Source organism: Notamacropus eugenii, chromosome 2 (genome assembly GCF_028372415.1).
Source record: "Notamacropus eugenii isolate mMacEug1 chromosome 2, mMacEug1.pri_v2, whole genome shotgun sequence".
Taxonomy (NCBI): domain Eukaryota; kingdom Metazoa; phylum Chordata; class Mammalia; order Diprotodontia; family Macropodidae; genus Notamacropus; species Notamacropus eugenii.
Window position 1 is genome coordinate 476666544 of NC_092873.1, and position 14413 is coordinate 476680956.

Consider the following 14413-nt stretch of genomic DNA (forward strand, 5'->3'; position numbering starts at 1 on the left):
TATAGACATACATTAGATATGCACTTTTTAGAGTTTTCAGAAAGACACTGCTCCTTAAAAACCCTTGAATTGGTGAGGTAGACAAAGAAAAGTAGATTTTGTTGGCAAAGTAGAGATAGCTGCTGATTCGAAAATCTCAGCTGGTCAGTCCCATTTGTCAGTCCCAAACTGGTCTGTATTTGCCTGTGTTTAGGAAGAATGGCTGTGTGTTATTTCTAATTCTAGAACTTACTTATTAGGCTATAGCAAATCATAGAATATATAAAACACATCAAAGGAATGGTAGAATGTAGGAGGGGTGGCAAACCTTGGGGAAGGAGTTTATTATCAGCACGGGATTGGTAATATTGTGGACAATCCCCGGAATCTTTCTTTCTTGGGAAATTCCCCACTTTCTAACTTGGTGACATCCTCCTATTATTCAACCATTGGGTCATGGAATTCCATAGGAAGTGCTGCCTTTAAAAGGACTCGCAAGCCCAGGGTGTGCTACAGTTCTTGACAGGCTACAGCCAGAGTGGGAAAGAGCTAGCTCAGTGTGAACAGCAAGACACCACTTGAGGAAATCGGGAGAGGAGATTACCAGATTGTGGAACGGTAAGTACAATTGACTATTAACTAAACCCTGTTCAGGATTCATTATAGGACCAAGATTCTGGATGGAGAAGGTAATCGGCCAACTTCTCCCAGGCGGATTTGTGTAATTTTCAGAGAAGCTAAAAGTCCAGCTTTCTCTCTGGTGCTGGATGTAAATTCAGAATCCAGTTTTTGATAACTTGTTGGAGGCTTTAAGGCTTTGCCTTTGAAGAATAACATGTAAAGCAATGTCTATCAATCTCATGGTTTCGTGGTTCTTTAGAGTCAACATCTTACCATATTTTCAAGAGGCATATTCTTTTATAATATTAAGGATAATGGGATAGCATAAGGTAGTGGATGGAGTGCTGGACTTGGAGTCAGGCTGGATTGGAACCCTGCCTCAAATACTTATTAGCTGTGTGACCCTGGACAAGCCCCCAGGAGTCTCAGTTTCCTCACCCATAAAATAGTGATTAAAAACAGAATCTACCCCTAGAGGGTTTCTGTGAGAAGCACATGGGATTATATATGTAAATCACATTAGAAACCTTAAAGAGATTTTAAAATGTCAATTTCATTTTAAAAATAAATTCTTTTCTTTTCTTTTTCTCCCAAAGAATTATTCCAACGCTAATACTGTGAAGAAAAGGATGGTTTCCAAAATGATGACTGTCTTGTCATTTCTACCTGGTCTCATCTTTGGTAAGATCATATTTGCTTGAGAAAACTGTTATCACTAATTAAAATGGGATAAAAAAACTCCTTTTGTATAGGGATACCCTCTGTAATGTCATTACTTGGTTCTGGGAAAATGTGATATTAGATCAAATGATATTACAGTGGGAAGCTGAGAAAAATTGCCTGGTGCCAAGGCACTGGGCAGAATTTCTAGGAATGAGGAGTCTTTGCTAATCTCTTTTCCACTCCTAGAAGGGTAACAAAAGTTCAGGTCACCCCAAAATCCCCAGGAAAATTCCATATTGATTCCTAAGCTTGCCCAACCATATGGGTATTATTTCAAGGGCAAAAACCCCAAACAAACCTATAAAATGAGGGAAAATATCTGTCAAAAGAACAGTATACTCACAGGATAAAACTATACCATTTCTTTTTTCTAGCATTTCTTCTGTTTGAAAGGAGTGATGCTTGGCTGTATGCCTCTTCTGAAGTGAATATGACTTATGAAATGGCAAGGAAATATTGCCAGGAAAGGTATACAGACCTGGTTGCCATTCAAAACAAGCATGAAATTGAATACCTGAATAGAACACTAAGATTCTCCCCAAGTTACTACTGGATTGGAATCAGAAAAATCAATGGTGTCTGGACCTGGGTAGGGACACAGAAGTCACTGACCGAAGAGGCCATGAACTGGGCTCCTGGTGAACCCAACAATAAGCAAAATAATGAGGACTGCGTGGAGATCTATATCAAGAGGAGCAAAGACTCAGGCATGTGGAATGATGAAAGGTGCACAAAAGAGAAGCTGGCCTTGTGTTATACAGGTATGATGAATTAGTTGGAAGAGATATTGGTAGAGTGAATGAGAGTAATACTTGAATAATAGCTATTAAAAATTCTAAAGAGTTTTAAGGTTTGCAAAGTACCTTATACATATCATTTCATTTGACCCTGAAGTACCTCCCTCAAAAGTTTCCTATGCTGAAAGAATGAGCTAATGTATGTAAATCTATTTGTAACTCTAAGTCTTAGGTGGTGCATTGGATGGAGTGGTGGCCCTACTATTAAGAAGACCTGAATTCAAATATGGCTTCAGGCACTTCCTAGCTATGTGACCCTGGGCAAGTCACCTCTCTCATCCTGTTTCTTCCTCTGAAAAATGGGGATAAAAATAGGACCTCCAATAATAGCACTTCTCAGGTTTGTTGAGAGGATAAAATGAGATTATATTTGATCTTTGCACACCTTAATGCACTATAGAAATGCAAGCTAGTGTCCTCCTCTTCCTCATTGCTTTCATTATCACTATCATCACCACAGTGTGTGCATGTGTGTGTATGTGTGTGTTTATGTATGAAGTGATGGTCACTGAGGTGGAGATATGTGTGTATCTGGTGCATTGAGTATCAATGTTCAGAGCCAGTGAGGAAATATAGTACCTTCGTTTTGGAAAATGGTCCTCTGCAATAGTGAACACCACCTTATGTGATTTTTTTGGTCTGAAATATATTAAAAATGAGATTCGGGAAAGGGGAACCTAAAAAATGTCAGTCTGCCCTCTTGACAGGCCCTTAAGCTAAAATAAAAAGCCCAGCAGGCCAACAGGATTTGGGTCCTCTAAACAGCCCTCCTTTAGCAAGCATTCTGATGATTCATATGAAGGACCTATGGCAGCAGCAGTGATGATCCTTTTGGTTTCAGCCTCCTGTAACAGCAACTCCTGCAATGGCCATGGGGAGTGTGTGGAGACCATCAACAGCTTTACTTGTCAGTGCTACCCAGGGTTCACCGGGTCTCAGTGTGAGCATGGTAAGACTGGCTCTGCCTAATCCATGTGCTCAATTCTTTCAACCTCACCTCATCCTCCTTCCTGTCTTTGGAGCGTGGTCTCCATCATATCACTTTCCCTCTTATATCAAAACGAAGAATGAGTCAGACTGATTTTGTTTTCTATCATAGTTGTGACCTGTGAATCTCGGGCCAATCCTGAGCATGGCGTTCTGGTTTGCAGTGATCCAGTGGGGTATTTCAATTCTTCCTGCTCTGTCAGTTGTGAAGAAGGCTATGTTCCAACCAATGCTAACTCTGTGCAGTGTACTTCTTCTGGAAAATGGAGCAGACCTAGCCCTACTTGTAAAGGTATTTCACTTTTCTTTGGTATAGAAAGTTTGGGGCCTCATTCCAGAATCCCTGTTTCTTATCCCACCTAGATTATTTTAGAAACCCTTTAAGAGCATAGCTCACTCTGTCTTCAGATATATACAGTCAACTCAGGAGTCAGAGTAATGCATGATAGGCCTTTGGCTTTTGAAAGGTGTACTGTATTCTATTTGAATAGGAATGATCCCCATGTTGTGGTTGTAGAATATTTGGGACAACAACAGAAATAAAACAACACTTCTTCTCCAGTCACTTCCTTTCGTTACGTATCCAACCTACTCCTCCATACTGGGAATAGATTATTTCATCTTTAGACTGATATAAAATGTTAGCTTAAAAACAAAGCCAATATTTCTACACATTTATTGGTTTGCCTCAGGGATAATTTCAATTTGACTTAGAATTCCTTCTCTTACAGTTCCTTTTGGGCTTGAGAAAATCAAGGTTCACTTTATGTTAGCAAAGTACAGGGACTTTGAATTGATAATTCTCAATGTAGATAATCAGAAATCACATATGAAAGGTTTAGTGTACTGTCCTCAAGACTCTTATTTTAGGGACTTGTAGGACTGTCCAAGTCCAACACAGAAGAACTATGCTGTTCTGTCAAATTCATGGTCTCACTTCTCATTTTTAGTGGTGGAGTGTGATGCACTGACAAGTCCTGCTCATGGATCCATGAATTGCTCCCAAAGTTCTGGAATCTTTCCATGGAATACAACCTGTGTGTTTGGCTGTGAGTCAGGATTTGAGCTAAAGGGATCCAAGAAGCTTCATTGTAGCTCATCTGGGAAGTGGGACATGGAGAGACCAACGTGTCAAGGTAAGATGTCTTAAAATCAAGAGGCAATTGAAAGGGTTGGTTCTGTAATGTATTATTAAAGGGGTCAAAGAGAAGGCTAATGGGAATGATGTGTGTGTGCTTTTCTGTGTGCTTCAGCAGTGAAATGTAATGCTCCCAGCCAGCCCCACCATGGCTTTGTGAAGTGTGTCCATCCGCCCACTGGAGACTTTACCTACCAGTCAGTTTGTAATTTCAGCTGTGAGGAAGGCTTTGAGCCAAAAGGATCATCCCTGCTCGAGTGTACGGCTCAGGGGCAGTGGACACAGAAATTCCCAACCTGTGAAGGTAGGACCAAATTTCTTTTAACATGATAACATGACAGGTTGAGTAGCTTGAAATGAAGCCAGGCACCTACTTGAACTTCTGAGATCAGATTCAGTGGGCACTGTGAGCCCCACTTGTGTTTAAACCAGTTAATTAGCTCTAGGTATAAAGCTGGTCTAACCAATTTCCCCCCAAGCAGTCACAGAGCATCAAATAGTTGTTCTTCACCATTGAAGAGTAGCTTATTCAAATGAGCTTGTGCTCCATTATTGGCTACATGCAAACATCACAAGATTGGTTCCTATTTAGAATGTCATAGGTACATGCCAATAAGAGCTATGTCTTATATAAGTTGGAAGATGGGGATAATAAGATAGAAGAGGCAGCAACATTAATGTGATAGAAATAATAGTCTCTGAGATCCTGCCCAGCTCTTGATTTTAAAATTTATGAAGTGTTTCTGTCACAATACTAGGCACAGAGTAGACACTCAAGTACATGTTGAGTGTAAATGCATATTTACATATTTTCCAATAGAAGGACAGAGACCCTGAAACCTAGCAAGTCATATAAGAATTAGCAAACTCATCCTGGAGTGCCAGAGGTATCCAGAAAGAAGTGTTTGTTTCAGAGTCATGCAGGCAAACAATCAGGACCCTTGGTAAAACTTCAAAGTAAGCAAAAGTTCTCTTTGGTGTCCACCCACCTCCCACAATGAGCTCTTCTCTCCCTCCTACCACTACCTCCCTCAGTCTCTCCAGGTTCCTAGATCCCCAGTGCTTCCCTTTGATTGTCCAAAGTCTCCTCCCCTTCCCATCCCTAGCTTTCCCAGTATATCAGAGGAACAACAAATCCCACTTCTGAGAGGTTGGTATCTGCGCCTGCCCAGAATTAACCTTATTGAATGGATGAAGGAAGAGAAGGGGAGAAATAAAAATTAATTCTCTCATGCATTCAAGGAGAGGAAAGAATGCAGATTTAACACTAAAATGCTGCTACATCTTCAGACCACTTTTTAGGTCCCTCATCAAGCTGTTTTGTTCTATAACTCCTCCCCAATTACTCATAAATCCTGATGAAATAGCATGGTATACCCAAAGAACCCTGGATTTGGAGGGACAGTTGAAAACTGTCTCTTCCACTAGCTCCATGCATGACCTGGGCCCAATTACTGAATATCTCTGGGTCTGGAATCCCCTGTCTACAGAATGAAGGATGAGGCCATCTCTGAAATCTGTTAATTTGAATGCTATGATCCATGATCTAGAGGTAGCTTCTTGTTTACCTTTGTTTTTCATGGAATGGGTCAGAGTTCACTCATCAAAGTGCGAATACTGCCATGTTGTTTTGCAATCCTGACTGAGTATTCTACTTGTGTCTCTTTAGCAATACAGTGTAAAGCACCCACCAGGCCAGAGAGAGGCCACATGGAATGCCTTCCTAGTCTTTCTGGAAGTTTCCAGAGTGGCTCCAGCTGTGAGTTCTCCTGTGAGGAGGGATTTATGTTGAAAGGATCCAAGAGACTTCAGTGTAACTTAACAGGACAATGGGACATGGAGGAGCCCACGTGTGAAGGTAGTTTTTAAAAATCCAAGCTTCCCCCTCCTACCCACTCAAAACACAGGATTTTATTTCTTGAGCGGTCACTCAATTTTTGCATTAATCAAGCAAACCGCTAATGGTAATGGTGTGTTTGTGTGCCTTTGTGTGTGTTACAGCCATGAAATGTGATGCTGTGAGCCAGCCCCAGAATGGCTCTATGACTTGTGCTCATTCCTCCACTGGAGACTTCACCTACCAGTCAGTCTGTAGCTTCAGCTGTGAGGAAGGCTTTGCGTTGCAAGGATCACCCCAACTTGAGTGCATGGCCCAGGGGCAATGGACGCAGCAAATGCCAACCTGTGAAGGTGAGATCAAATTTCCCTCCTTTCAGATGACAACATACCAGGCACAGCAGTTTTCCCTTGCCAGAAGGGAGTTGCTAAAAACTTCAAATTCATGTCATGAAATGAAACCAGGTGCCTGAAGTCAGATGAAGACCTGAGTTTGAATCCTTTGTCATACACGAACTAGTTGTAGGTGACACAGTGTCGAGTGACAGATCAAGAAGATCTGTGTTCAAATCCAGCCTCAACAACTGTGTGATCATGGGCACTTGATTAACATGTCTGCTTCAGTTTCCTCAACTGTAAAATGGGGATAAGAATAGCCCTTATCTCACAAGGTTGTTGTGAGGATAAAATGAGATATTTGTAAAACTCTTAGTACAGTGCTTCGCACATAGTAGGTTCTATATAAATGCTTATTCCCTTATTCTCCCCGTGAAATCCTGGACAAGAGACCTCGCTTCTTTTGCCAGTATTCTGTTTCCTCATCTGTAAAATATAGGTGGTGGTTTTGATGACTTCTTAGGTCCTTTCTGGATCTAAATCTATGATCCTGTGATCAGTCCCTACAGTTAAGAGGCTTACTGTCAACCAGCAAGTTGTTATTCAGTTGAGTCCAACTCTTTGTGATCCTATTTAGGGTTTTCTTGACAAAGCTACTGGAGTGGTTTCCATTTCCTTCTCCAGCTCATTTTACAGATGAGGAAACTGAGGGCAAACAGCATTAAGTGACTTGCCCAGGGTCACACTATTTCTTGGGCAGTCAATCAAGCAAACTGCTAATGGTAATGGTGTGTTTGTGTGCCTTTGTGTGTGTTACAGCCAAGAAATGTGATGCTGTGAGCCAGCCCCAGAATGGCTCTATGACTTGTGCTCATTCCTCCACTGGAGACTTCACCTACCAGTCCGTCTGTAGCTTCATCTGTGAGGAAGGCTTTGCGTTGCAAGGATCACCCCAACTTGAGTGCACAGCCCAGGGGCAGTGGACGCAGCAAATGCCAACCTGTGAAGGTAGGATGTGCTTAGGTTCTTTTTTTTTTCAAGAGTATTTTCTTTTATTTGTGAAAGTGAAATTGAGATAGTTTATTTCAAAGAAACAAAGTCTATAACTTTGATGACTAAAACATAAACAAAAGTTTTAATTAAAAATCAACTCTTGTTCTTAGGTGGGTTGGTTGGCTCTTGGGGGCCTGGATCTTAATTCTTTTATGCTAGAAACATAAATTAATATTTTTTCTGTCCTCTAGTCCAAAACAGGTAAATTTTAAGTTGAGAGGGATTAAGTCACTTACAATCATACACTACTTTTTATATTATAGACTAGTTTACTCAGATGGTTTGCAGAATACTCTTAAGGAAATGTGACAGCTATCCTAGAAATTGAGAAGTTTTGGAGGGAAATTCAGTGCGTGTATTTTAACAGCCTGACTATTTCCCGATAGACTTTTCTTAACCTCATGCATCTCTTTCTTTGAATGTCATTTCTAGCGGTACAATGCTCTACCTTGAAAGTCCCGAAGGAGATCAACATGACCTGTGACGGTGATGGGAATTTTCTCTATGGCACCAGATGTGTGTTTGAATGCCCCGAGGGATGGAAACTCAACGGCTCGGATTCCTTGGCATGCAGAGCCACAGGAAACTGGTCTGGGATGTCGCCTTCCTGTGAAGGTAATGTACTAGGGTCAGCTCACTAAGAGTGTGTAGAAAGGGAATTCTCTGGATATTTTAGGAAATGATGTTATAAGGGATAATAACTTTGCAGTCCTTCACATTCATTTATTCATTTAGCCAATCAGTTATTAAATGTCTCTCACATACTAGGAATATGGCTGGGCTCAGGAGATACAAAAACAAGATAAAAGAAAGTCTCTGACATCAAAGATGTTGACATTCTTTAACTAGAATATTGTATAGGTTAATAAACTGCAGAACCTTTAAATCCATAGGGAAGGGGGAAAATAGTGCAAAAAATACTTGTTATTGTTTAGAGGAGGGGTCAGCAAACTATAGCCAGTGGGTCAAATCTGGCCCATTACTTGTTTTTGTATGATTGTGAGTTAAGAATTGCTTTTAACCCCAGCTTACAAAAACAGTTGACCAGCAGGCCGTAAAGTTTGCTGATCCCTAGTTTATAGCAAAGGTTCTTAACTTAGGGTCTATAGAGTTAGAAGCAGCAGTTAGGTGGTACAGTGGATAGAGCACCAATGCAGGAGTCAGGAGGACCTGAGTTCAGATCTCACCTCAGACACTTAATAGATGTATGACCTTGGGCAAGTCACTTAACCCCAATTGCCTCATTCTGGGTCATCTCCAGTCATCTTGATGAATATCTGGTCACTGGATTCAGTTGGCTCTGGAGAAGAAGTGAGGCTGGTGACCAGCACAGTCCTCCCTCACTCTAAACAAAGTCAAGTGCAAGTCATGTCATCATTTCTCTGATGGCATGGTCTTCTTTGACAATGAAGGATGAACACACGTAACACATAGACTCAGGAGGTCCCAGGAACTGCATTGAAAAGAAAATTAATCTTTATTTTGACTAATCTCTAACTAAAATTTAGCATAACCTTTAATTATGGAAAAACATCATTTTGAGAAGGAGTTTCTAGGCTTCATCAAACTACTAAAGGAGTTTATGCCAAAAAAAAAAAAAAGGTTAAGAACCCTTGGTTTAGGGAGCTTCTGCTCTGGAAATGAGACATTCCCTGCTCTTACTCAGGGACCCTCAGGTAGCATTCCTTTGAACAAAATCCATGGTTGGTTAAGTCTTTTGACGAATGATTTCACCCCCTTACATTCTACCTAAAATAAAAATGCCAAATGTAGTAAATGATCCTCTCATCAATAGGAGAAAAGGCTAAGGAGAAGGGACTTTAAATCTGTTTGCAAGTGTCTTCCCTCATTTGAATATCTGAATGAATCTTTTCCTCCTCATTCCCTTAGCTCCTGAGGAGTCAAACACTTCCCTGGTCGTTGGCCTGGCCGCTAGTGGGACCTCCCTCTTGACGACAGCATCATTTCTTCTTTGGCTTGCAAAACGTCTTCGAAAGAAAGGTGAGTAGTCTTTCTGCAGCTCTTTGTGAATGCCCTACAAATACACTTCTGGAAATAATTTTCACAGAAGAATAGGTGAATGAAGGAAAAGATCATAATACCTCTTACAAATGCAAACTAGGATTTTGGTTCCACTGTGTATAACCTGGGTTTGACTAGGGGAAGTCCTGGCAGGATGGGTGATGGTGGGCAGCCAGTGGCAATCTCAAGGTGGGGGGTATAATGGTCTGAATCAGCAGTAACAGATTCAGTATCATGAGGCAATATGGCATAGGAAAGAGAAGGCTACCCTTGGAATCAAGAAAATTAGGGTTTAGGTCCTGCCCTGATAGACACTAGCTGTATAACCTTGGCCAAATCATTTTCTCTTTTGGTGATGCAGAAAATTCTAAGACTACATATTCCCAAAAAGTTGCTGAAATGCATCAGTGGAGAAAATTTCCACACCAGGTTTCCCCACTACAATGAAAATTACAGGTCTGGATCAAAAGGAGGTTCAACATTACAGTTTTTAAAAGAAGGTTGAAAAAATGCTCCTGAAGTATATTTCTTGAAAGTCCCAGGTTTAAATCAGAGCTGAGATCACAAGTTAATAGATTTAGAATTCAAAGGCAATTTAGAGGTCATTTAGTCCTTACTCTTCATTTTATGAGGAAATTGAGTCACAAAGAGGTTAGGGGCCTTGGCTGAGGTTATATAGTACTAAGTGGCAAAAATGAAATTCAAATCAGGTCTTTTATTTTCAAATCCAGTCTTCAGAAGGCTTGAGACTTTTTTTTTTTTTTATCAGGAAAAGCATTCTTCTAGTGAATCATTTGGTCCACATTTGAGAGAGGAGGAATGGGGTTGTGAAAGAAGTATTGTTGACCTTGAAGAACTGGATAAATGTGGATTGTTATTATTAATTATTATTTTATCAAGAGGCAATATGGTGGATAGAGAGTTGACTTTGAAGCCAGGAAGACCAGGGTAAAAGCCTCACCTCTGATAAATACTGGTCATGTGATCACAGGCAAATCATTTAATCTCTCAGTGTTCTAGACAGCACCCTGAGTTAGTTACAGGTACAGCGAAGAGGCTGACCTGCTTGCTTAGGTTATGGTTTTACACTCAGGACTTCCTTATACTGGTAAAATCACCATTCCAACATCTAGCTCTATTATTAGTATTATTATCTTGTTTTGCGATCATTCAAGCTTTACCAAAAACTGAACCTTCAAAACAATACCAGATTTATAAAAAGAGTTAAGGACTGGGAGTTCAGTTGTCAAAAAAGATAAATTAAAAACTGGGGAATAAGATCAATAATTCAAAATTAGTTTTATTATTTTATGACATAATGATTTTCTTTCTTTCCCTTGCAGCAAAGAAATTTTCTCCTGCTAGGTAAGTTTTATCTTTGTAAATATATGAAATCTATCAGCTAACATTTTATACAAATGTTCCCCACCCCTTTTCTTCTGGAGAAAAGTGGTTTACCTTGTCTTTGTCTTGTATGTTTTACAGTAGCTGCCAGAGTCTTGATTCAGATGGAATCTACCAAGCTGCTTCTGAGTTAATTTAAGTCCAACAGGATCAGGTAAACTACTTAACTTTATTGAAGATTCATTTGGTTATCACCATCATCATCCTTTATTGCAATGGCATCAGTTCTATTGAACCAGGATTTCCCTGGTTTCCGATGCTCATTGTTACACCTTATTTACAAGGAACAAAATATAGAATCATAGAATGGGAACCAGTGCTACAGCAATTTAATGAGCCATTTCATTCTTTTACCCATTCAACAGAAATTTGTGGCATGTCATCTTCTGTCTGAACACGATTGAACACTTTAGGATAGGTCACATAGCTGTTGATGCCTCAGTGCTCCCTTTTCAATGGGAGCAGGGCTAGAGATGTTCTAAGTGTTTGATGAATTAGATTTACCAATTAGCAATTTTATTCCAATTCAATAAACATTTGTTTCATACCCACTATGTACAGAAAGTCCTGTGTTAGGCATTAAGAGAGACACAAGTTTTACTAAGACATGCCCCTATCTTCACTGATATTTATCATCAAGGCATTTTGCATTCACAAACAGTTGTATATACAAATGCTCTATTATAAAAGGATTTGGATTGGCTGGATGGATAAAAATGCATAGGTAAATTATTACTTTGGTCTAGCTAGAACAATGTGTTAGGAGCAGACGGGATTGAGATCTAAAGACTGTTCTGAAAGGATATGCTATTGTCTTTGCAGGAATTGGAGATGCCTTTGCAGACATGTCCTAGAAAACTAGGCTTTTCAGTTATGGGCCTAGCCAGTGGAGACAACTCTTCTCCTCAAGAGGAAAATCTTCCTTGGATCCTTGGTCTCTCCATGCCTATAAATCACAATGTTGGCATCCACAAAAACTTCCATTGACCAAGTCTAGGTGACAAGGGTTATTCCATATCTTTCTTCCAGGAAGAGTCAGTTATGTATGTATGTTATTACATCCTTCAAAATAAGAGGATGAATTGTCATAATAGATTGACCAACCAACTAGCCATTGTCAAATCCTTAAAAATTTAACAGGAAAAGGGCCTTAATATTGGGATTACATTCCCAATCATCATCAAGCATGAGCTCACTGGAGACCCAACATGGAAGTTCTTTGGTTCTTTGTGAATGGTGTGAGCTGTCACTCACTGAATACAGGTGAACAGGTGTTGTGAGGTAATCATATTTGCCTTTGTAAAATGTAAAGTGCCTTGTAAACAGGAACGAGTATTATAACTTATCAAGTATTCAGAAGATTTGTGGGGGTCTTCCGCTGGGAGAAATTCTGTTGCTAATTAAATACTGGAAAAAAATTCTATAATTTCAAATTCTCTGAGGGTAACAACATTGACAAGAGCTCTGAAAAGTGCAAACCATACTCATTCCTACTGACCAAACTGTACTGGGATGGAAGATCATCGATCTGGAGCACTTCTACGATTGTAGGATTCAATATAGCAAAATATGCTTAGAGATTATTAGGTGATTTTTTTTTTTAACATTTGTGAGCAAAACTATATGGAACGTTCTGTGATTCACAAAACAATAGAACTATCCTTCAGTGGTGCTTTTGGGGACAGCTAGGTGGCACCATAGTGCATAGAGCGCCAGACCTGGAGTTAGGAAGACTCCTCTTCCCGAGTTCAAATCTGGCCTCAGACACTTATTTAGCTGTGTGACTCATGGCAAGTCACTTAACCCTGTTTGCCTCAGTTTCCTCATCTGTAAAATGAGCTGAAAAAGGAAATGGCAAGTCACTCCAGTATCTTTGTCAGGAACAAAACAAGAAATGGGGTCGCAAAGAATTGAACTTGACTTAAATGATTGAGTGATCAAAATAATAGTGCTTAGAAAACAAACCAGAAAATAGTAAAAAAAAAAAAAAAAAAGTGCATAGTCCTTACTGAGAGCTCCCAGCAAGAGGGTGGGTGCACTTACTTTTCCTGATGTTAGCTATGTATCTTTGCAGAACTTGCAATATTTGTTTTTTCCAGCAGAAGTCTAAGAGAGTGCTATCTATGAACTTTTCATTTCTCCAAAGGGAAGATTTCTAATGCTCAGGACAGCAGACCCTAGCTATGATGCTGAGGAAGGGGCCCTTCTACAGGTGCCCACTTTCCACTATTCTTTCCAATATAAAGAGTAGAAAAAGCTGTCACTGTACAAATTGTATATATGATTTTGTCTTTCTTTTTCTCAGAAACTTGTATTTCTTTTGCTTGTTATTTCCTCAGAGATGTTAAGTAATAAAAAGTCTTAGCGTTTTCATGCAGGGAAAAAAATACGGTTACAGGATGTTGAATGTCTGAGTTTGAAAAACAAATGGAGGTACAATTTTAAGGACGTCTCTGTGCTGAATTAAATGACAATTGTGGGTATGTTCTATTTTATGTCAAAGATGTGTGTGATTCTCAAGTGCCATGTAAATATGATCTTTGTAAACTGACATGCATTTTACGTGCAGCAGGAGCTCAATGTCTTTGCAGATTATACAGCAAAATGAAACTGTCTTATGAAAGATGCTCATCCCTCAACTTCCTCTGTTTCTCAAATCAGGAGGTTGTCCACACACAAATGAAAATGTTTGTTTATATGCAGAGAAAATTTCCCAATTGCCAGTTCCCCATTGATGGTTGAAAAGCCTGAAATAACAACCACCATTTTGGTCTCTCCAATGGCTGCCCTAGTGCTACAAGATGTGAAAAATGAGGCTTTTTGTGCTTCCAGGCTTTTATCATCAGATTGGGCACATTGAGGCATCTTGTGCATTTGGGGGCATACTGTGCTAGGGAGATGTTGGCCATTTGCAAGTATATGGACCAAAAGTCAACTTGGCATGAAGCTGGGAATTTGCAGAACAAAGTAAAAGCACACTGCTCATAAGGTTGTTCGTACCAATAACATTTTACAATAACATCTTATAAGCAAACCCCACTATAAAGCTGCAAAACCTGTCTATAATAGGAGTGTTTTGAAATCATTAAAGTGCCATGGAAATGCTAGCTATTTTTATTAATAACGGCATTTGGCTGACCAACCATTTATAACATCATTCCTATGGAATGAATCGCCATAAGTAATGTCATTGTCTAACATGGAGATTTTGTAGAATCAATTGATAGTGCTAGGGAGATTGCGCCTATACTGAACCAAAACCTTTTTGGACAAATAGAAGGAGACTTTATAGTTCTCAGGTTGTAGTATGAATGACTATGTCTCTTAGAATTTTAAAATATTGTTTATAAAAAATAGATTGTTAATATGTATGTTTGTGAAATACTTGTATGAGTTTTTGGGTTTTGTAGAGATTTTATAATATGACAAAATAAGTGTTTAAAATATTTATTTATATAATATGTACTTATTTTATTCTTTATTATGCAATAACAAATAATAAAGATTTTTATAATAA

At 39.5% G+C, this 14413-nt stretch overlaps 1 protein-coding gene across 2 annotated transcripts; it reads left to right on the forward strand.

Moving 5' to 3' along the window:
- The first annotated feature begins 484 nt into the window (after positions 1 to 484).
- Positions 485 to 14413, forward strand: SELE (selectin E). 2 transcript variants are annotated; one of them, XM_072648691.1, is made up of 15 exons: positions 485 to 597; positions 1197 to 1281; positions 1698 to 2084; positions 2962 to 3069; positions 3220 to 3399; positions 4058 to 4243; positions 4361 to 4549; positions 5915 to 6103; positions 6247 to 6435; positions 7237 to 7425; positions 7903 to 8085; positions 9361 to 9471; positions 10836 to 10857; positions 10978 to 11050; positions 11719 to 14413. In XM_072648691.1, the coding sequence occupies exons 2-14, from the start codon at positions 1230 to 1232 to the stop codon at positions 11033 to 11035; spliced, it is 2043 nt and encodes a 680-aa protein (XP_072504792.1). In that variant the 5' UTR covers positions 485 to 597; positions 1197 to 1229; the 3' UTR covers positions 11036 to 11050; positions 11719 to 14413. The 2 variants fall into 2 exon arrangements, with proteins under 2 accessions (XP_072504792.1, XP_072504793.1); XM_072648692.1 differs by having other exon boundaries at positions 4364 to 4549.